This window comes from Mirounga angustirostris, unplaced genomic scaffold (assembly GCF_029215605.1).
Source record: "Mirounga angustirostris isolate CCGP_5_RB_7025 unplaced genomic scaffold, mMirAng1.0.hap1 SCAF_11, whole genome shotgun sequence".
NCBI lineage: Eukaryota > Metazoa > Chordata > Mammalia > Carnivora > Phocidae > Mirounga > Mirounga angustirostris.
In genome coordinates, this window is record NW_026991719.1 from 11,994,924 (window position 1) to 12,016,839 (window position 21,916).

Genomic DNA, 21,916 nt, shown 5'->3' on the forward strand with positions numbered 1-21,916 from the left:
TCTCAAATAAATAAATAAATAATCTTTAAAAAAAAAAAAAAAAGAAATTATCCAAAGTCCTTTTTCCTTCTTTCAAAACTCTGATAAATATTTTTTAAACTTATAAACAAATTCCATGAAAGAATAATATTAATAAATAATTTATATTTAAATAAATATTAATAAATTACATAATATAAATTATGTATAATTATATATAACTATGTATAATTATGTTAAAATATATATCAATAACATATATCACAATTATAGATTGTGTACAATTATATACAAAATTTACATATAAAAATTTATACATAAAAACTATATATAATTATAAATTATATATTAAATATTAATAAATATTCACTTTAACATGTGTCAGATTATTGGGATAAATATGTTTTATATATTTTTTCTTAACTCAATCAAGACTCCTTTAGCTCTGTTTATCTCTTAATATTCATTCAAATAGGCAGAGCATTAACACTAGGAAAGCTTTTGTTGTCACATCATTAAATTTTCTTTATCACCAAGTAAGGCGTGAAAGTAGACTTTGAGATTCTCTTAGCTGGCAGTCTATCACCACTTTATGATTTAGAGAAATTATTTTATGATAGCGGTTTAAAAGAGTCTTCAATTTTCTTTATTCTGAATCTTCCTACTATGTAAGCCTCAGAGCTAGCGTTCATGGTTTTACATGGGAAACGAAGACATACACATCGGTCTTTGCATTCAGCAAACATTTACTTTTTTTTTTTTTTAAGATTTTATTTATTTGACAGAGAGAGAGATTGCGAGAGCAGGAACACAAGCAGGGGGAGCAGGAGAGGGAGAAGCAGGCTTCCCACCGAGCAGGGAGCTCGATGTGGGGCTCCATCCCAGGACCCTGGGATCATGACCTGAGCCAAAGGCAGACGCTTAACAACTGAGCCACCCAGGCACCCTCAGCAAACATTTACTGAGTACCCACATAACACCGAGGCCTTGGGGGAGACACTGATATGAATGGGATAGTCCCTGCCCTCAAAATGATCAGCTTCATCCAGAGAGCAAGAGACTAAATACAGCTATAAAGTTGTGTCAGTTCAACATAAACTGACAAAATTTGGAGGAGGAATAGTGTATTTTCAAAGAGGTCTGAAGAGTTGTTGACTAAGGCTAGCTCTATATTCAGCATCCATAGCCCTAAAACACCATAGGAGGATCTGGGTTTTTAAAGTTTATTTATGTATTTTTTTAGTAAGCTCTACACCCAATGTGAGGCTCAAACTCACTACCCCAAGGTCAGGACTCGCATGCTCCTCCAACTGAGCCAGCCAGGTGCCCCAGGAGGATCTGCTTTTTAAGTCTTCTCCAAAATTCAGTATTGGGAAGTGCTCCTCTTCTGGGACACCTCAACATTGTCAAGATGTCCCTTGAGCTGTGTGCTATTTGCCATCGCTGCGACCACCACACACCGAGTCCCCTCTGCCAACACTCCAGATGCGTAGCTCTCTGAGTGTGAGAGAAAGAGCTCCCAGGACAGGGAAACTGATCCCCACCTTGTTCTCCAAGTGGGAATATTGGCTGTTATGCAAGCATCCAGGGAATATACCGTCAAGTTCTTTGTAGCTTAGGAAAAGGGAGACACAAAGTCTTGCTCTGAATAAGGAATCCTGGAGCCATGCACCAGGCCCTGCTGCTCATGAAGTCCTGTGGTGTCACCATTAAGAAGCCTGTGACTTATTTGAAGGAAGGTTTAAGCCATGAACAGGACCCAGTGCCAGGGTAGTTTCTGGGTGTCTTGTGGTGTCTAGAGGAGCTGAGGGGGTCTGGAGGAGGGAAGTGTGGAAGGTATTTTATGTAATCCTGTGAAAGTGTAATTTATTATTGCTATTAATATTCCTATTCTATTCATAACATATTCATATATTAAATAAATATTAATATATTATTCACATAATATTAATATTTCAAAGGATGATTTTCAAAACCAGATTTTTCTGACATTTTAACAGTAAATATCTCTAACACATTTTTGGTGTGTAAAGTTTTCCCATAAAGATCACAACCTGAGCCGAAACCAAGAGTCAGGCACTTAACCGACTGAGCTACCCAGGCACCCCTCATTTTCCTTTTTTCTTAAGAGTCATTATTTATTTGCTTTTGTCTAGGCAAACATATGGGGTTCCCCTCTATTAGTTATAGAAATAATATATGCTTATTGTAAGAAATATAGCAAAGCATATAAAGTAGAATCTGCCCCCACCCCTTTGTCTTATTCTCAGCACTAGGAGTAACTACTGCTAACACATTTGATAGATGTCCTTTCATACCTCATTTCTAAGTATACCCAATCATATATGCAAATATGTACATTTATTGTTTGTTCCCACAAAAATGGTGAAACAGGTGAAGGGGATTAAGAGTACACTTACCTTGAGGAGCACTAATATATGGAAGTGTTAAATCACTATATTGTACACCTGAAGCTAATGTAACACTGTACGTTAACTATACTGGAATTAAAAATATTTTTTAATGGAATTACACTATATATATCTACTTCTGCACACACCCATTTTCCATGGGTATTTTTTTTATTTTGGTAAATATAGAGCTATCTTGTTTCATAATGGCCACATACTGTTCTACTGCATTAATGTGCTATCGCATATTTAATTGTTCTTCAACATGTGGACATTGAGGTTGCTTCTATTTTTATCATTATTATATAGTGCATATACTTGAATATATATTTTTATGGTCTCGGTATCTCCAGAGGATATTGTCATTCATCATTGTTTATAACAGCAGATTAGAAGCAATTTACAAGGTGAAACCAGATGATGTTAATCCACAAGAGGGAATGCTATTCAGTCATTAAACATGATGCCGCAGAAGAAAATGTAACCACACGGGGAAAGTGTTCTTGCTGTGTTGTTAAAGGAAAAAGCAAACCTCAGTACGACAGAAACCCAATTTTGTGCATATTATATGTAGAACAAAAGATTGGAAAGTACAAGCAAAGATGTATCTTGAATGGCAGAATTACAAATTATCTTCAGGGTGAGATTGAGTCATTTGATTTTGACATTTTTGTGTTTTTCTATATTTCCCAAACGTTTTGCATTCCGATTTTGGTATAGGCAAAGTTAGGTATAATTTTTTAAGGTTTACAAGTCATAAGCAGCCTTGGGCTAAGCTACACATTGAAAGGAGCAAAAGATCTAGAAAACCGAGGCATTCCCCTGAGACTGCGGGGCTCTGTGTCCTTAATCAACCTGCCACAGAGGGCACAGCCAAGTGACTTGAGGTCTGTGTTGATGTTTTCCCCCCACAGGTATGTTCTTGATGACCAGTACGTCAGCTCGGTAGGAACCAAGTTTCCGGTCAAGTGGTCAGCCCCAGAGGTGTTTCACTACTTCAAGTACAGCAGCAAGTCCGACGTGTGGGCGTTTGGTAAGAATGTGGCCACACGGGCCCCAGCCCCATTTCGTAAGCTCGCTTCCACAACAGGAAACCACAAGAGCAGCAACATCCATTTTTAGCAAAAGCCCCGAGCACTTGCGAAATGACCTTCATGGCCAAAGATAAGAGATTGAAGATGATGGTGACCTATGCTTGGCCCGTATCAGGATGTCTGCCTCGTATTGTACAAAATCCGCATCCTGCTAGCTCCTTTGTATCAAACCATAGGAGATAAAAACTCTTCCACTGAAGAATGCTAACAGTTTTAAAGGAGTCGTTGAGAACTAGAGCTGAGTTTGCGTGAAGTCCAAAACGTTGAAGGGCTTGAGATATAGTCATGAACTTTCGGCGTGAAAGCAGCCGTGACCACCATTCCCTTTGGAAGCGACTAACCCTCTGGGCATGCCTGGTGCAAACCCCAAACACAACTCAGTGCTGTCTTTAGCCCATACTAATTTCAACTAGGGTCCTCATTAAAATTCATCGCTAGATCAGGGGTCAGCAAACCTTGGCTCAGGACCAAGTCTGGTGGCCTGTTTCTGTACATAAATTTTTATTGGAGCAAGCCGTGCCCATGCGTTCCTGTATTCTGTCAGATTTTGTACATTTTTAAAATAACTATTACTTTTGGAAAAGTAGTATCGTTCACTTAAAAAATAATAATGCAACATACACAGAAAAAGAAAAAAAAAACCACAAAGATAGCATTGTGGTGAATACTTGATACCCTTTCAGGCTGATTAACTTGTCAAAACTAGTTTCAGTCTCCTTGTGTTGATATGCCTTATGAAAGATGCTTTTAAAAATCAGTATCCTTACTCAAGAGTTATAGCTTGTTTTTGATCCCAAAATGGCATTGCCCAGCTTGATTACTCACCCTATGCCCTAGAAGTTGGCTCCAGATATTTTCTGGCTATTTCCCAAAACTAAATCCATTCTTAAGTAATTTGTCCCCAGTGAGGATATTCAAAATGAACCAGGGCCTCTGAAAGCAATTCTCAAAGAGGGGGCCCCACAGATATTTGAAGCAATGATATTACTTTTGAGATAAGTGGATAGCCTTCCAAAGACAGAACTTTTGGATGGTTGTTTTAGAAGGTTGTTAAAAAAAAATACAGCCCCAGCAACTTGTAATAGTGCCTTATTGTAAATATTTTACATAAAATCTGTAGCCCTAAAAGTCAAAGAAATTTTGAAGTTAGTGCTTCATTTACGGTTCTAGAATAGTTTTCTTCCTTCTTACATATTTCTGGCTTGCCAAAGCTTCGAAGCTGGCTGACTGTTGAAATTCTCTGGCTTGGGCACCTGGGTGGCTCAGATGGTTGAGCGTCTGCCTTCGGCTCAGGTCATGATCCCAGAGTCCTGGGATCGAGCCCCGCATCGGGCTCCCGGCTCAGCGGGGAGCCTGCTTCTCCCTCTGACCGTCTCCCCTCACAGCAACTCTATGATGTGCAAATATCGGCTTATTATAGACAGGGAACCCGCTCCGAGAAGGGCTGAGAAACTTACCCAGCCTCTAAGCGGCGGAACTGAGCCTCAAAGGCCACATCTAACTGACCCCACTTCCACCCTCAACCACCATGACCAGAACCCGGTTTTTAAACCTGGAGTCTGCAATGGCCTTGGATGGGCTTCAGGACACCACGAACATCCAGAAACCGAGCACAAAAATGCTGTGTGTTCACTTTCCGAAGAGAGAGCCAATGGTTTTTATCAGGTTCTCAAAAGGACACCTGACCCACAACGTATTAGGAACCACCGAGGCAAAACGGAGGAATTTTGTCAATGATTTTATCTGTAAATTTCCACAGGAAGGCAATTTCACGGTGCACCGAAATTGTTGCACACCACTGCCAAGTCAGAGAGAGAAAGGGCGAGGACCTCAGTCAGTCACTCCTCCGGTGGGAGCCGGGGGTTGACTCTGCGGGTGGACGAGGCCCCAGCCGCCTCTCTGAAACAGCCCAAGAATCTTGACCCCAAGGAGCTTCCGATGCGGCTGCCTTTGCCGTTGACCCGTTTACCAGAACGGGCACCCGGGTCCCCGGGAACATGGAGAAGGGTACCCTGGGCTCCAGAAGTGATGGTACAGTCCCACCCTCTATACCCTGTCCTTTTTGCTAGGACTCATCTCCCGGGGATCCCTCGCCCTGCCCCACGGCCTTCCTGATCTGGTGTGGGAGGCTTGTTCAACAAACTCTGTACCTTCTGACATGGGCTCTCTTTCCTTTTTGTCTGCCGTTCGCCCTTCGTGTGGCGCAGGGATCCTGATGTGGGAAGTGTTCAGCCTGGGGAAGCAGCCGTATGACTTGTATGACAACTCCCAGGTGGTTGTGAAGGTCTCCCAGGGCCACAGACTCTACCGGCCCCAACTGGCATCGGACACCATCTACCAGATCATGTACAGCTGCTGGCACGAGGCAAGTGCCCCGCGGGGGCGGGGCTGGAAGGGGCATCAGGTGCATCCACGGCGGTTGCCTAGGACACCACTGGGCGAGTCATTTATGAGGGAAAACACCTGCTACACAGCGGGTGCAACGGCCCCGAGCCCCTTCCCTCAAGTGTCTGTAATTTAAAACCAGCAACGGAGCAATGTAGGTGCTAACGGTTTAACAAACAACTTACATCCAGCACTGTTCTAAGAACTTCATAAATATTAACCCATTTATTCATCAGGCAACACACTATGAAGTAGGTACCAGCATGACCAAAACTAAGAGGAAACAGACCCAGAGAGGTTAAGTGACTTGCCCAAGGTCACACAGCTAGTAAGAGGTAGGCTGGCTAGTCTCCGAGTCCCTGCTCTTAACCACGACACTATGGGTCTGCACAGAGACAATCCCCAGTTGAAGGTTCTGCATATAGTGAGTGTTTTGCACATTTTGGTCCCCCACTTTTAAAATATTCTATTTCACAACTTTTAGAACATTCACGATTTTCATTAGATTCCAATTTATCTTTCCCATACTTCTTTGCACAAAAGTGAGAATGCATATGTGTGTGTGTGTGTTTCCATTTCTTTCTTATGAAAAAAGGAGCATACAAATCCCCTCCGCAGGAGTTGCCCCTCCATCAATGTGCCTATTTTCCAACCATCTTACCAACACAGACCATTGTCAAGCTCCTGGATTTCTGCCAATCTGATAGATGAGAAATGGCATTTTACTGCAGCTTTTATATGTACATCTTTCATTACAATTCAGGTTTACTTTCAAGGGCACAGGTATCTCTTTCTGAGAATTAAATGGCATATCTTTTCCTTTTGTTCTATCAAGTTTTTTGTTTCCCTCACCTTGATTTTAAAGTTCCCTTTATAAATGAAAGAGATTAGTATGTTATCTGTGATAGTTGTAAATATTTTCTCCCAGTTTGTCGCTTATCTCTTAATTTATGGTAGTTTTTGCCATGCAAAAGATTTTTTTAAAAATATGATTGACTCTATTAATATTTGCTTTTATTACTTCTGGAAACTGAGTTAAAGTTAGATAGGTTTCCCCAGACCCTGATTATGATAGCATTCACTCAGATTCTCCTCTAGTACTTTTATGGTTTCATTCTTTTACATTTAGATCTCTGATCTAGTTTGTGTTTGTTATCGTATACGGTATGAAGTATGGATCCAAAGATCTCGTTTTCTAATTGACTACCTGCTTGCTGCAGCATCATTTAAAGACCATGTCATTCCCAGGGGCAAGATACCATCTAATGGTGCCGAAATATCTAACATAGGAAATTTCCATATGTATTTGGGATTATTGGGGGACTCCCTCTTCTGTTCTCCGGTCTCTATTCATGTGCTAGCACTGCATTGTTCTAATTATAGAGATTTTATAATATGTGTTAATCCTAGGTAGGCTAGCACTCCCTCATTGTTCACCTTTTTTTATACCTTTCCTAGCTATTTTTACATACATTTTTTAAAACTGAGTTTAATTTTTAAATTTTTTAAATTTTAGCTCCAGTGTACTTAACCTACAGTGTTATATTCATTTCAGGTATTATTTCTGCATATTTTAAAAATCCATGAACTAGAGAATCAATTTGTTCAGCTTGAAACAAACTTGTTCATGTTTTGGAGGAGACTGTAGTTTATATTTTAACTAGGGAAATTTGACATCCTTGTGATATTGATTTGTCCTCTTCAAGAACAAGCAATGATTTTCTATGTGCATAAGTCTACATTTGTATTTTTCAGCAGTGTTTAAAGCTGTCCTCATTTTGGGGTGGGAGGTACGTTTTTGTTTGTATTTTATTTTGGTGTCATTGCTCTTCTAAATGGAGTTTTCTCTTCCATTGTGTCTTCTGGCTGGTTCTTGTACATGTACCTGAAGGCTATTGATTTTATATGTTAATTTTGCATACTGCTCTCCTGCTGAATTCCTTATCATTTGGGTTGGTTCTATCATTCATTCTCCTGGTTTTTCCAGGCATACAACCATATCTTACACAAATAAAGATATTTTTACTGTTTCTTTTCCAATTCTTAGGGTTCTAGTTGTTTTGTCTTTAGTGGAAATGTCCATAGTGTTTCTACACTTAAACAGTCACTAGCTTTAGTTTTGAGGTATACATATCTTCTATATTTTATTTTTAATCCTAACTTTCATAAACTAAGCCATTGGGTTTTTCTTTTATTTAGCTTCCAGAAAAGCGTCCCACATTTCAGCAACTCCTAGCTTCCATTGAACCACTTCGGGAAAAAGACAAACCTTGACGAAGAAATCAGGAGATCTGATGAGAACGAATGTAAATGCTGGCCAACATTTTCATTCCTTTTAAGGAAAGTAGCAAGACACAGACAATGTAATTTAGCTAGTTCTTCTTAATAGCGTTCTGTGTGCTGTTTGCCTGTTGTATTATCTCGAAATTGAACAAGAAACAAAAGAGTTCCTTGAAATTTAGGTCAAATTAGTAATTCTGTGTATTACACTTCCCAGCCTATAGCAGAAGCACATTTTCTGATTGTGGTAGACAGAGGGTGTACCATTTGTAAAGATTGCATCGAATTAAAAAATTCTTTGTTGGATATTTGTTCTTTTCCTTATATTGTCACTATCCTGATAATTAAATATGCTATTAACAAGTACCAAAATGTGGACATTTGCCTTCATGTTTCAATGCTGTCAAACTTTACCATGTATGCAAATCAAAAGGAGAGTTCATTAAAATATACTCCTGGGGCGCCTGGGTGGCTCAGTAGGTTAAGCATCTGCCTTCGACTCAGGTCATGATCTCGGGGTCCTGGGATCGAGTCCCGTGTTGGGCTCCCTGCTTCTCCCGCTCCCTTGACTCCACCACTCTGCTCATTTTTTTCCCTCTCCCTCTCAAATAAACAAAATCCTTAAACACACACAGAGATTCCTAAGGAACTAAGCTTCCAGATGTTCCTCGCAGTCACCCCTGCCCTAGAGGACCTGCTTATACAGTGGGGCAGCATTAGGTGGTCCGTAATTCAATCTAAATGACTCAACTCTCATTTGACTTCTAGGTTAGAACAAAGACTCTTTGGGTCATATATGTATGCCATGCAAATATAAAACTAAAATTAAATAGTATCATTCAAGAAGATATTAAATATATTTCCACATAGAGCAAATTCTTAAAGATGCCAAGGTAAACTTGATGCCTTTTTTTAACTTTAATCCTTATCAATTTGGATACGGTGTAACCACAGTCTTATTTCTAGAATTGATTGCTGCCTTCTAATCATATTCAATCCTTGAGTTTGGGGCTCTGGGGTGCCTGGCTAGTTTGGTGACTGACATTTCTATTTCAGTCTTCTATCTTGACACAAAGGTACGGAAGTATTATTTCAGTTTCTCCTGGTGATTACTAAAAGGTACTTCTGCTTTTACACTATTCCTGGGACTCCTCTCCTTCACGGCCCACTGCTGAGCCCACAGGTTTTCATCTCTTCTGAAGCACTTCACAGTCTTTTCTGTAACATCAAGGAGGGAGAGAGAAAGGCCACTGGAGGCACAATTATACTGAAAAGACACTAAGTGCTGCTCCTCATCTCTGGATGGAAGTTAACCATCTCCCTTAAGAGATCCTCATATTCTGTCTCATCCCACTGACTCCATCACCTCCCACCTATTTCCAGTGATCTCTCTTGGTTGTTTCTTAACACATACATGCAGATTCCTGTATTTTCAGAAGAATGGACTTTTGATAGTTTTCTATTTTTTTTACAGAGGTGCACAAATCTCACCTGAAATGGAACTTTAAAATAACCACTAGGGCATGAATAACATTCAGCGAACATTTCTTGAGCAAGTACTGTCTGACAGGGCTCTTTCCTACCCAAGGGAAAAGAAGGAACCAGTAACTCAACTCCTCTTCTCCTCAACAGGCCCTCGTGAAGTTTGCTTTCCTTTCTTCTCCTTATTTCTTTGTATTTGGTTTTTTAAAAACAATCTTCTTTGTAACAAAAGTAATATACACTTATTGCTAAATTTCAAACAGTACAGAATCGTCTACTATGAAAAGAACCGAAGCAGTGCTTAGAAGCCTGGCTCCCGACATCAAGTCAAGGAAGGTTTTAAGATACCAGTAGAGGTTTATAAGAAAAGCAGCCCAGTGATGCTAGGAGGAGCCAAGGAAAGGAACAATACTCATACCACGTAAAACATGCATAATTTTGAAAATGCTATTTAACCATGTTTAGTGGTGATATCTAGCATTTACAGCTATTGTTTTAAGCCAGGGGACTGCCTACATGCTCTTGGAAGTGAAGAAAAGGTCATCCTCTCCTGACTTGGCTAACCGATTCACCATGACCATTATCTCCATAGAATTTATTTTATTTTTTAAAAAGATTTATTTATTTTAGAGAGCACATGTGAGAGAGTGAGAGGGAGGGAGCAAAGGGAGAGGGAGAGAGAATCTCAAGCAGACTTCCCACTGAGCATGGAGATGTGGGGCTCGATCCCACAACCCTGAGATCATGACCTGAGCCGAAATCAAGAGTCGGATGTTTAACCGACTGAGCCACCCAGGCGCCCCTCTCCATAGACTGTATTAAGTACAGAGTTACTCTAACATTATGCTGGTCACCACAGAGAGTGAGTTGCAGGGTAAAGTTGGGATATTTTCATCAATTTTGAATCCGTCTTCAGGCATGTAGTGGATGCTGTGCTCAGAACCGGGCTGGATTCTGAGGTCTACAAAAGGAGTGTTAGGCTTGGTTCCTAACTGGACAGTGTCAACAATCTTACACACCCCTCTTTAGACTGATCTTAGAGCCACTTTGTACACTAAAGCAATTTAAGAAATTGGGACACATTCCAAGACATTTGAGAGGTCAAGTGTCCCAGGCAGTCAGACAGCAACTTTGTCCGTGGAAGTGACAAGCAGACAGAATCCCCGAAGCCCCAGCACGTAAGTACACGTGAGACCTTAGGAGTGTGAATCTAGTCAGTATTTATTGACTGTCTGCTTTGTGCTCAGCACTACTCAGGCATTGTGGGTGAATACAAGATTTAAGAGATTGGGTACCCACTTCCAGGGAGGACATTCAGTTGAGGTTTCTAGTCACTCCATGGAGAACAACAGAAGTGAGTTTCTATCAGGTGTGCTCTGGGGGGGCAGGTCCCAGGAGGCCCCTGGGGCTAGTCTTACGTTGTCAGGGAGATGATGATCAAGCATGGATGGAAGTGAAAAGGCAACATCTGTGAACAGCTCTCTGGATTCTCCTCTCTTCTTTAGACCTGTCATCCCGAAGAAGGCATGATCCAGTCCACTCACCGCTGTGGGCAAATCACTATAGTACTTAGATTAACTTAATGTGAAAGAGCGTGCCATCTTTTACACTTGACTTTAAGTGAACAGCGTGTGCCATTCTCGCTCCCTGCAGTTCCGCCATTTCACAGAGACGGTCCTTAAAAGCGATCCATCTGGGCTCCATAGAAGGCCCCACTTGCTCCCACCATATATCCCTCTTTTCTCTTTCCACTCCAGCCAGGCAACAGACATTTCCACTTCCATTACCCCGAACAGCCGGTGAGGCCAAAGACACATTTTTCTCTATTACTCTCAAACATGAACAGAAGTGAAATCTCGAGGCAGAAATAAATACTGAAAGCCAGTGAAGATGCCCTCTCCTCAGGCATGTCTTCTTGGGGTAAATTTTCCTGACCAGAGCCATAGTTTTGATATCTAATGACAGCTTTATAATCTCCTATTATCTGTACCATAAAATTAACATTTGCATGCAATAAAATCACCTCAAGAGGAAATCAAACAGGTTTTCCTAAAATGAAGTCTGAACAGCACCAACATTTTGGAATCCTGGATTATTTTCTCCTTTACTCAAATTCACGGAGGCATAAGGATTTTCTTCACTTCTGGCTGGATCGTTCCTGTTAAATAAAGCGAAGTCACCTTGGTATAGCGTTGCTGAAGGACCTGGCCTCCCTTGGACCCCACTGGCCCAGGCTTCTGACACCTCAGCATCAAATCGCTCGTTGGTGAATCTATCCCCTCCCGATGGACTGGGAACCCCTAGAGAGCATGAGATTCCCTCCTTTTGCCCCACGATTGGTTGGTGGGAAGGCTGGCAGAGCGTGGGAGGCTGCTTAGGGTATCTGCTCCAGGGTCAGAGAGAGCGCACTTCTGTTCCTCAGTTTGCCTATTTGGAAAACGATGGCGGGTCTGCCAAGTCCAGGAGATGGTGCTGGCAGAGCACTCACGGTACCTGGCACGCAAGCCTCCACAAATAGTAGCCAGGATTATTCTTTATAGAAACCAAGTGGTCACTTAGAAACGAAGTGGTCATTTAGCCAAGTGCCTCCTTTTTAAAGAGCTTCCCTACTAAATGATCAGCTTCCCAAGTGTCCAGACCAGAGCAGGACAGCTCTGTCGCACAACCACCAGGTTTGCAGACCGGCTGTGGATCCCAAGCTGTTACTGACAAGCCGTGTCAGTTTGAGAGAGTGACTTGGTCTCTCTGAAGCTCAGTTTGGTACATACATGAAGATAATTAGATAATTACATATTGACATCATATGTTTGCTGAGACTATTAATGCGTCCAAGTACTGAGCAGGGTAGCCAGCATGCGGCATGAAGGAGGTTCCCCAAGTAGCTCATGTGCAAAGGAAGAATGCTTCTCAAACCATCATGTGCATACAAATCACCTGAGGGTGGCCTTACTAAAAACGCAGACCCTCCAACCGCAGACAGGTCTCTGAGAAACTGATAATTGTTGTTGGCTTTGGGAAGGGAACTTGGAGGCAAAGGGTGGCAAGAAGATTCTGGGTATCCTTTGGAGTTTTTATAATTCTAACCATATGAATGTATTCCATTCAAGGCCTAATTTTCTTAACTGAAGCTATTTTAGGGAACTAAAAATCTCCACAGTGAAGAACTGAGCAAAATAGACCAGGGCATGTCAAAATTCCATCATGAACACGTTTAGGCAACCTGCAGTGTGCACAGTTTTGGTAGGTGCTACAAAATATTATTAACATTAATTACATAAGCCTAATGAAAGCCAGTGATTTCTCAAGGTCAGAAAAACCATCTAGTGGCAGAGCAAGATTATAAATCAGGTCTCTGGCGATTTAAATCCTCACTGGACTTGGATCTTCCATTCAAGAACACATGAGAGGGCACTGTGGCCCCTGAGCTACGGAGATGACAGGGAGCATGGGCCACCTGAGGGGGAATGAAGATGATGGAAGGGTGGCAGTTTGAGGCGAATCGCAGAGCTCATTCTAGAATGGTTTTACAGTGCCAACCATCACTGAGCCAGTCTCCGGGGTCACTTCTAGACCAAGGAAGACTAGGAGTGCGGATAATCCCCTGAGCCTGCCTGCCTCCCCTCCCCGAGTTTGCAGGACCTCCCGGCAGTAGGGAAAGGACACTGTAGCCAGGATGGAGTTTCCCCGGGCTCACTCGAAAGCCCTAGGCTGAACATTGCACGCCAGCTAGGAAGGCAAAGTGCTGACAAAATCTGGGAAATTTCTAGGGGATGCATCAGAATATTTAGGTGCAAAATTGTCCAAAAAAGTAATTGGCTTATACAACCTACCACTTGCTGCAAATTTTCCAGTTAGTTTTCCCTAAACCTTTCTGTTTTAAGATAAGGTAAGTCTAGGAAGGGTCACTTACTTCCTTCGATTTCTGATCCCGGAGAAGATGAGCAGGACAATGCCAACCACCACCACTCCCATCACGACCCCAAAAACAATCAGCCATATGGTGACAGGTGGCTGGTAAGGGGGTCCCAGTGTTGGCTGAATCCCCAGAAACTCCAGGCTCTTGTCATCCAGGCGGAAAGCATCATTGATACGGCCCCGGGACATCCTATTCCCAAAAGCAAAAACACTTAGGCAAAACAGAATTGTGTGTAATTATTTACTTCTTACATCTTTGCTCCCGAAAGGATTTGATAAGCCTTAGCCTAAGACTGTACACCTCAAGTAGCGATGAAATCAAAGGCGATAGACAGGTCCCATGAAAGGTACGAGATCTGACAATTAGGCACCTTTCATATCTTGTAGCCTAGATTAGGTCTGGCAACGGCTTCCTTGGAAAATTGGTTTGCAAGTGTGGAAACATGCAACTGGCTGGTGTTTGTTCATCCATGACTGCTGTGTTGTAAAGGCAAAGTCAGCGTATTTGGCAAGAATTTCCCTTCTGTCAGAGTAGGTGTACAATGACTTTATATCAGATAACAGAAAAGGACAATTGGGTCCATCTCTTCTACAAATCAACCCAGGTCCTATACCCAAGTCTTGACGGTTGTAGTTTCCAAATAAAAGTGATTGACCTTTGGAGGCAGGGGAGGAACGCAGGAGAGGGGTCTTTGCCAATTTCTCCAGCACTGGGGATGGGATATGGCTAAATTTTAGAGAGCAAAAAAGGATGGAGGGGATTTTAAAAACCAAAACTAGGGAAATTGAGAATATTCTGAATTGAAAGCCCAAGGGTCTGGCAGCCCATCCTCCTACCCTTGGGTGTAGTACAGGTCAGGAGGTCAAAAGGAGAGAGGGAGATCTGTCAGAGCAGAATTAGCCATGTAACCTCAGCCTGAATTTGTCTCAAGTCATTCTGGAAACGGGAGATTTGGGACCCCCCGCAGCTCACAAGGAGGGCTGGGCTCTTTAATGCTGATCTCAGCTGCCACTTTTCCCCAGGACAGAAACAAGTCATTTGGAGGCCGACGGTGAAGTCTCTGGATGTGGGTGGGTTGTACACCCCAACTAAGCCAGATTTTCCAGGCCCACTCTGCCCGGCAGGTCTTGGATTTGCTTCCAGAGATGAACAGCAGCTCAAGAGGGCCACCTAGCGGGCTCCCCCATAGCAGCAGGTATCTTAAGCCTTTTTTTAGTGTCCTCGATCTGTTCTTTCTCACTGTTTGGGGAAACAGACGAGGCACCTTGGGCCAATCGTTCCTTCTAGATGCTCACTGCCCACAGTAAGTCCCTCTCCTAGTGTCGAGGCCAAGCGACAGCTAAGGAATCCTATTCTTGCCCACCTCGTTTCTGACTCTGGTTACTGAAACGATTCCTTCATCCGAGTCCCTACAACAAATGCTGGCAATACGTGTCCATGTCCCTTCTGCATTTACCATTCTGTATGCGTGCAGGCCAGACCTTCTTCAGCCAGTACGTGCTGCCTTTGCCCGAGAGCATTCTCAGGCCACAAGGGGCTGCCCGGCCTGCACACCAGAACTGCCGGGGAAGCCATGGCACCAGCCAGCACTTCGCAACCAATGGCTGGTGGGAGGCGGCGGGTAAATACCCCAGCGCGGATGGACAGTTCAGGTGCATGATGTGCTCAGTGTCCCAGAATTCCCTGGCACCATGGAGCTCTAGTTGCTCACGGCGGTCCCTTGCTCGATAACATGTCATTTATGATCTTCCTTCCATCCTCTGCCCCTGTGCACTTTTCTTTCTCAGAGCTTCTGGAGATCACCTCCCAAATCAACTACTTATACTCCAATAACTGTTTAAGAGCCTGCGTACAGAGGAGCCCAAATCAAGAGAGATCCTTCTGGAATTAAAACCCCAGTCTTTAAGCTGAAAAAGGACTCAGAACAGTGCCCGGCACACAGAGCACACTAAACCACAAGCCCTTGTCGTGGGTGCATTCATCAGCCTCCCTCCCCCTTAGAGAGCTTGTTTGAAAGTAAAATCACCTGATGGCCTCTTCCACGTCAGCTCTAGGAATGATATCAGACACATTTCCAGGTAAAGTGACAAAGAAGGTAAAGGAGATTCTGGGTTTCAAATCGTTCACCCACACGTTATCCTCCCTGCAGAGAAAAGAAACATCTTCCCTTGTGGCACGGACGACACAGCAAAGAGAATGGGGGCTCCCCCTGCCAGTGAAAAGGGGGTGGGAGCGGAGCTGGGGGGGGAGTCACAGGGTGAAGGCGAGAGACATGGGATAGGGCGAACAATGGAAGGAATGTGATTGTCCCCACATCCTCGACATTTCCCAAAGCACATGAACTCAAGGACACAAGTTGGAATAACACACTATTGGTGCTATCCGTTCTGCCCCCTAGATGAACCCCATTTTCTTTCAATGATAGAAAAATTTCGAACTGAAGGCAGCTGAAGAACCAGCGAGGAACCATGGGTGCCCCAGGATTGTGATAAACACCGTGGCGGGCGGCGACGGCTCAGTACCATGAACAGAGGTGGTGCGTTCCTCCACCCCAGTCCCACAAGGCAAAACCCATCGCGTTACACCCACAGCGGGGGGAGGGGGTAAGGAGTGGGCTTTACCAACAAGGTGACAAGACTGGCCTCTCCCAGCTGCCACAGGGATCCTGACAAAACCTAAGGCAGATCCTGTGGCTCCCAGCCCTTCTCACTCAGAAGAAAGCCAACGTCCTTGGAATGCTTGCGAGGCCCAGGAGAACGTTCTTCTCCCCCTCCTACCCCCACGCCCCACTACCGCCCTGACCACATCTCCTACTTGTCCTCTATGAGCTAACTGCTCCAGCCCCACTGGCCTCCTTGCTGTTCCTTCAACAGGTGGAGGATCTTCGTTCCTCAGAATCTTTCCACCTGCTACCTACCTTCCCCTTGTCTGCTTTGCTGGTGCTCTCCTTGCTTCAGATGTTTGCTCAAGGATTCATGAGGCCTTTTCTGACTATTGCAGTTAAAGCCGAACTGTAGACACACCAGCACTCCCTAGCCCCCCCATCTGTGGTATTTTTCTCCCTTGAACTTGTCACCATCTCATTCTAGTATATTTCACTTAACATATTTTGCTGATTGTAATCCACACATGAAATACACATTAAAGGCAAGTACAGTGAAGGCAGAGATGTCTGTCTTTTCCTTTCAGTGCTGAGGGTAGAGGAAACATTTGGTGGAGGGAAAGGGAGAGGAAAAGAGGAGGGAGAGGAGAAGGGAGGAGACGGGGAAAGAGAACAGTGCTCTTGCAATCTATAAGTCAAGTAAGTCACAGTCCTCCCTAAAGAGAATGGCCCAAATTTCAGGATATCAGAGTAGTTCCAGAGTCATTAGGAGGTTTTTCTTAATTTTACTTGCATAAAAGTTTAAGCACAATATCTTTTCGGGCCCAAGAGAAAGAGAAATACTGTTTAGAGTAACTCACACAAAAGGGATCATCTGGTTTTTGACTTTTGAAAAATACTCTCTCATGGCATATGCAATAGATGACCGGAACAAGTACATCTCATTGTCATTCCATTTGTACTGCAAATTCAAAAGAAAAACACTGCTCAGTAGGGATCATGGGATACATTCAAAACCTGATATTCCAGAAGCATTATTTTTTTTTAAAGATTTTATTTATTTATTCATGAGAGACAGAGAGAGAGAGAGGCAGAGGGAGAAGCAGGCTCCCAAGGAGCAGGGAGCCCGATGCGGGACTCGATCCCAGGACGCTGGGATCATGACCTGAACCGAAGGCAGACGCTCAACCATCTGAGCCACCCAGGCGCCCTCCAGAAGCATTATTTTTACATTTTCTAATACTCTGGAGAATCTTGCTATTCATTAGGTCAGTGACCTCCAACTTGTGTGGGCACCAGCATCCCCCGGAGGGCTGGTCAAACCACTGAAGAGTGGGCCCTACCCTCCTGAGTTTTTAATTCAGAAGGTCTGGCATGGGACCGGAGGATTTGCATGTGTAACAAGCTCCCAGGTGGCACCTGTGCTTTAAGGACCATGTTCATGGATCCTTTTCGGTTTGAGAGGAGCCAAAATAAACATCCTGAGGGCAGCTTTATGGATGGGAGCCGTGCGAGTTGTGGGTTTTAGTTAAAATGTCCATGTATTGTACACCTGAGACGAATATAACACTGTATGTTAATTATAGTGGAAAGAAAAAAATAAGTTTAAAAAAGAAAAAAAAATCCAGGTATCGCAGGCAAAGATGCAGAGCTTTTACTGTGTATATAGTAAGTTCTCAGATATGTACAAGTGTACAAGAAAAAGAAACTTGAGGTTCGAAGGAAAAAATAACTGTTTGTCGACAAGGTAATTTGTTCTTGTTTTGCGGTGCTAAACAAACAGCTGGCGTATTTGCATAGTCTGAACATTTGCTAAAAGAGTAAAAAAGCATTCACTCTTTCCTCCAGTAGCTGGCAGTAGAAATCAATGAATGGCACAAATTTTGCCTCTCTCCTTTCCCTTTTAGAAAAAACAATGACAAGGTTTCACAGAAGATTTGTTACATTAACCTCAGCTTGATACCACTCAGGTTTGGCAAAAAAAAAGCTGCTTTAAGAGTACTAATAATGTTATTAATATCGCTACTGTGAATATTCTGGTTACTATTTCCATATTAAAAAAAAAAAGCAAGGCAAACAATGAATCATGGAACACTACATCAAAAACTAATGATGGGGGCGCCTGGGTGGCTCAGTTGGTTAAGCGACTGCCTTCAGCTCAGGTCATGATCCTGGAGTCCCTGGATCGAGTCCCGCATCAGGCTCCCTGCTCGGCAGGGAGTCTGCTTCTCCCTCTCATCCTCCCCCTCTCATGCTCTCTGTCTCCCATTCTCTCTCTCAGATAAATAAATAAAAAATCTTAAAAAAAAAAAAAACTAATGATGTAATGTATGGTGATTAACATAACATAAAATAAAATTTTAAAAAAAAGTAAAGGTTGGGTTCACAAAACCATGCCAAAGATCCAGCTGGACTTTGCCATACAACAGGTTGACCTGGGCCGAGATTCTGGCCTGGATGCGCCGGGGGTGCTAAAGCAGGAGGCCGGCCCCAGCAAAGCAGTCTGCTACTCTGCTAAGGGGCCTCAGAGCGGCCAACCCCTCTGAAGACCAACCCTCTGAAGACCAACCCCTCTGAAGACCATTTACCAATCCCTCACTGCAGGGAAAGAGAACATGGGGACAGACGTCAAGAAAACCAGATAACTGAAAAGGATCCTGATCTGCTGGATCCTTTAAAGGAACTAAAATGTATTGGGCCAAGGAAGCACTAATATAAAGATAAGAGAAATAATCCCACAGACATTCAATGATGGTGAAGAACTGGAAATCTGAACGCTTAAGATTTGGGAAGGGATGCGCCTTCATTTTTATTATTTCTTTCTTAAAGCTTCCTTTTTCATGGAACACTTCATCTAAAACTAATGATGTAATGTATGGGGATTAACATAAGAATAAAAAAAAAAAAAGCTTCCTTTTTCACTCCTACTGTGTTATCTATGTTTAGCTGTCTTACTTAGCTAGGAAAATGACGCTGTAACTACCGTGGAGCCTTAGGCAATATTTAACTTGGCAGGAAACAGAAGGGGGTCGAAATGTAATCTTCGGCTCTATCCAGTGCAAATCACAATTTTCTGTTGCGCCCAGGGCCGCTCCATCCAACCGTCCCAGGCTGTCCTCTCATCCTACACGGCCTCCTGTGCTCCCCATCTGCCTGGGGCTGCCCAGTCCTCTCCTCTTTCCCAAAGCCACTGCTTCTTCAGCCTGGCTAGCCTGAGACAGGTGTCTAGTAGAGCAATAGAATCTCTGGAAGTGGGACTCGAGCTTTAATATTTTTTAAACATCCCATACGACTCCAGACTCCAGGGTGCAGCCAGGTTTGAGAAATCTTGTTGTAAATCAGAGCTTCCCAGTCTAGTGTATACAAACCAGCTGGGGGCTTGTGAAAATGCAGATTTGGCTTAAGCAGGTCCAGGGCTGGGGCCTAAGATTCTGCATTTTCAACAAGCTTCCAGGATATGGATGATTGACTAAAACAAAACAAAGCAAAACTATCTACAGTACTTCTAAAAACAATCTCTCAAAACATAACCTTGTCCTCTTCCTCAAATACAAGTAATGGTGATAAGAGTGAATTAAGATGATGGACACTTGGGGTGCCTGGGTGGCTCAGTCCATTAAGCTTCTGACTTCCGTTCGGGTCATGATCCCAGGGTCCTGGGATTGAGCCAGCATCCCTGCTCAGTGGGGAGCCTGCTTCTCCCTCTCCGTCTGCCACTCCCCCTGCTTGTGCTCTCTCGCTCTCTCTCAAATAAATAAAATTTTTTAAAAATTATTTTTAAAAAAGGGTGGACACTTGATATTTAAGATCGGATGTTTTCTCATTGATCTTCATAGCACTTGAAAGTAACAAGGAAAAAGTAGACATCACCAATCCAATAAAGAACGTGTTACTGAAAAAAAAAAAAAAGCCCAAGAGCCAGAATCTGGAGCTTGTAGTTTTTAAGAGAAACATGTGGCCTGTCTTCTTTTAGAACACACTGGAATGGGCTTATTTGTCCCATTTAAGGGAGTGCATTAAGAAGTAAAGGACGGGGGCGCCTGGGCGGCTCAGTAGGTTAAGCATCCGGCTCAGGTCATTATCTCAGGGTCATGAGATCGAGCCCCAGTGGCAGACTCCACACTCAGCAGGGAATCAGCTTCTCTTCTTCTCCCTCTCCCTCTGTCCCTCTGCATGTGCTCTCTCTCAAATAAATAAATAAAACTTAAAAAAAAAAAAAAAAGAAGTAACGGACACACTGTCCAGAATACTCACTGCTTTTTCTCCAAGAGCTGATTTTAGGCTTATCCTCACTTTAATGCTTTGGTCAGCATCTGATTAAAGAGAAATCATAGACTGTTGGTTACAGATGACAGATTGACCATGTGCATTTATTTCCTTCCCCTCCCAAGATCCCACCAAAGTGATAGTAAAGGAATTTTTTAACAGGTATAAATACATACACTTTTGGAAAATGAGAAGTAATGGAGCCGGGGGGGTGGGGGGGGTCAGAAAGCCATGGCCTAATGTGTATGCAGAGGCAGTACAGACCCCAAAAGTCCCACAGAGTCCCAGAGAGGCTTGGGATTCGAGTACAGCTGGGGGTGGGAAGAAGATATCAGACTGAAAACAAGGGGAATGAAAGTTAAGGTATGGTTAAAGCCACTGTGGGACACAGTTGACCCTCCTACCCCACATGCTCTTGCTTAGAAAGTCACTTGGAGTCTCTGCTGCAGCAAAACAAGAGGTGATCCAAGAAAGAAGGCATGGAATCCAGGCAGCAATGGATTCAACCCAGGAAAGCAGCAAAAAGATGGATGACTCAGGATGAAAACTGTGGTCAGATTGAGACAGAAGAATGTAGGACTCTAAGAAGGAAGTCTTTAGGAAAAAATGAGGCTGAAAAGAATAGGTATGTTGGAATACCTGGAAAAGATAAATGCAACAATAATAGCAAATTAGACATTAAAAGAAATAAGGCAGTAGAAACTCCAGGACAAACAAAGAGCCACATAGGAAAGTGTTTAAAATAGTATATTACTTGGCTCTTCAGGCATTATGATATAAATACTGTTAACTTCTTGTAAAAAATGTTAAAACTTTATTGAGAGATGAGAAAGGGAGGTGGGAGAGTAGGCAGAAGTGCATCCCTAAAACTGACCAATAAAGAAATTGTATAAATAAAATGTTCAGAAATATGTGACTGCCAGAAAGAAGAGGCAATAGCATTAAAATTGATTTTTAAAAAATTGTCTTTGAAGAGCAGGATTTGAGTGCAGTGGGTTGGGGAGTGTTATACGCTTTTATTTTTAAATATGGGGCTAATAAAGCAGACTTGAGAGAGAAAACTGTGTGTGTGTGTGTGTGTGTGTGTAGTTTTCATCATGCTTGATACATAGTAGGTGCTTAACAAATTTGTTTCCTCCCCAATAAAATGGCAGCAGTCACCATAGCCAGTCAGAAGCAGGGTCTACACAGAGGGACAATATACACAGCTGTGTCATAGCTCCATGAGATGGGCCAGAGGAGACTAGGGGAAGCAGAAAGGGAGGCATTTGAAATGTGTCAACTCAATGTACTCACATGGACTCCAGTCAGTGTTCCAACCCACAAAAGAATTCCTGTTCTGCTCTTTCAGCCAGGTAAACAAAGGATCAAAGTAGTTGAGCAGTGGTCTTACATCCATATTCTTTGCTCCTACAACATTATACAATGCTAAGGTCCAGGGTTTTGATCTTCCAAGTTTCAGCATTTGGCTACATGAAAAAAGGGGAGGGTGGGTTCAGGG

At 43.0% G+C, this 21,916-nt stretch overlaps 2 protein-coding genes across 5 annotated transcripts in view; one reads left to right on the top strand and one right to left on the bottom strand.

The window, feature by feature from the left end:
- Positions 1–8,537, top strand: part of BMX (BMX non-receptor tyrosine kinase) — a 49,221-nt gene extending 40,684 nt beyond the window's left edge. For 3 of the 4 annotated variants that reach the window (XM_064573787.1, XM_064573785.1, XM_064573786.1), the window contains exons 17-19: positions 3,305–3,423; positions 5,244–5,515; positions 5,692–5,835. In XM_064573787.1, coding sequence (XP_064429857.1) covers positions 3,305–3,423; positions 5,244–5,515; positions 5,692–5,700 — 400 coding nt within the window. In that variant the 3' untranslated portion in view covers positions 5,701–5,835. Of the gene's footprint in view, positions 1–3,304; positions 3,424–5,243; positions 5,516–5,691; positions 5,850–8,068 lie in introns of those variants that run through there. The other variant, XM_045875098.3, reaches the window with a different exon arrangement.
- Positions 8,538–10,774: 2,237 nt separating this feature from the next.
- The window catches only part of ACE2 (angiotensin converting enzyme 2), a 38,712-nt gene continuing 27,570 nt past the window's right edge, over positions 10,775–21,916 (bottom strand). Inside the window, exons 13-18 of the mRNA XM_045886058.3 lie at positions 21,712–21,884; positions 20,404–20,462; positions 17,010–17,110; positions 15,574–15,690; positions 13,542–13,736; positions 10,775–11,789 (exon numbers count right to left, since the gene is read on the bottom strand). Of these exons, the coding sequence (XP_045742014.1) occupies positions 11,681–11,789; positions 13,542–13,736; positions 15,574–15,690; positions 17,010–17,110; positions 20,404–20,462; positions 21,712–21,884 (754 nt within the window). The 3' untranslated portion in view covers positions 10,775–11,680. The remainder of the gene's footprint in view (positions 11,790–13,541; positions 13,737–15,573; positions 15,691–17,009; positions 17,111–20,403; positions 20,463–21,711; positions 21,885–21,916) is intronic.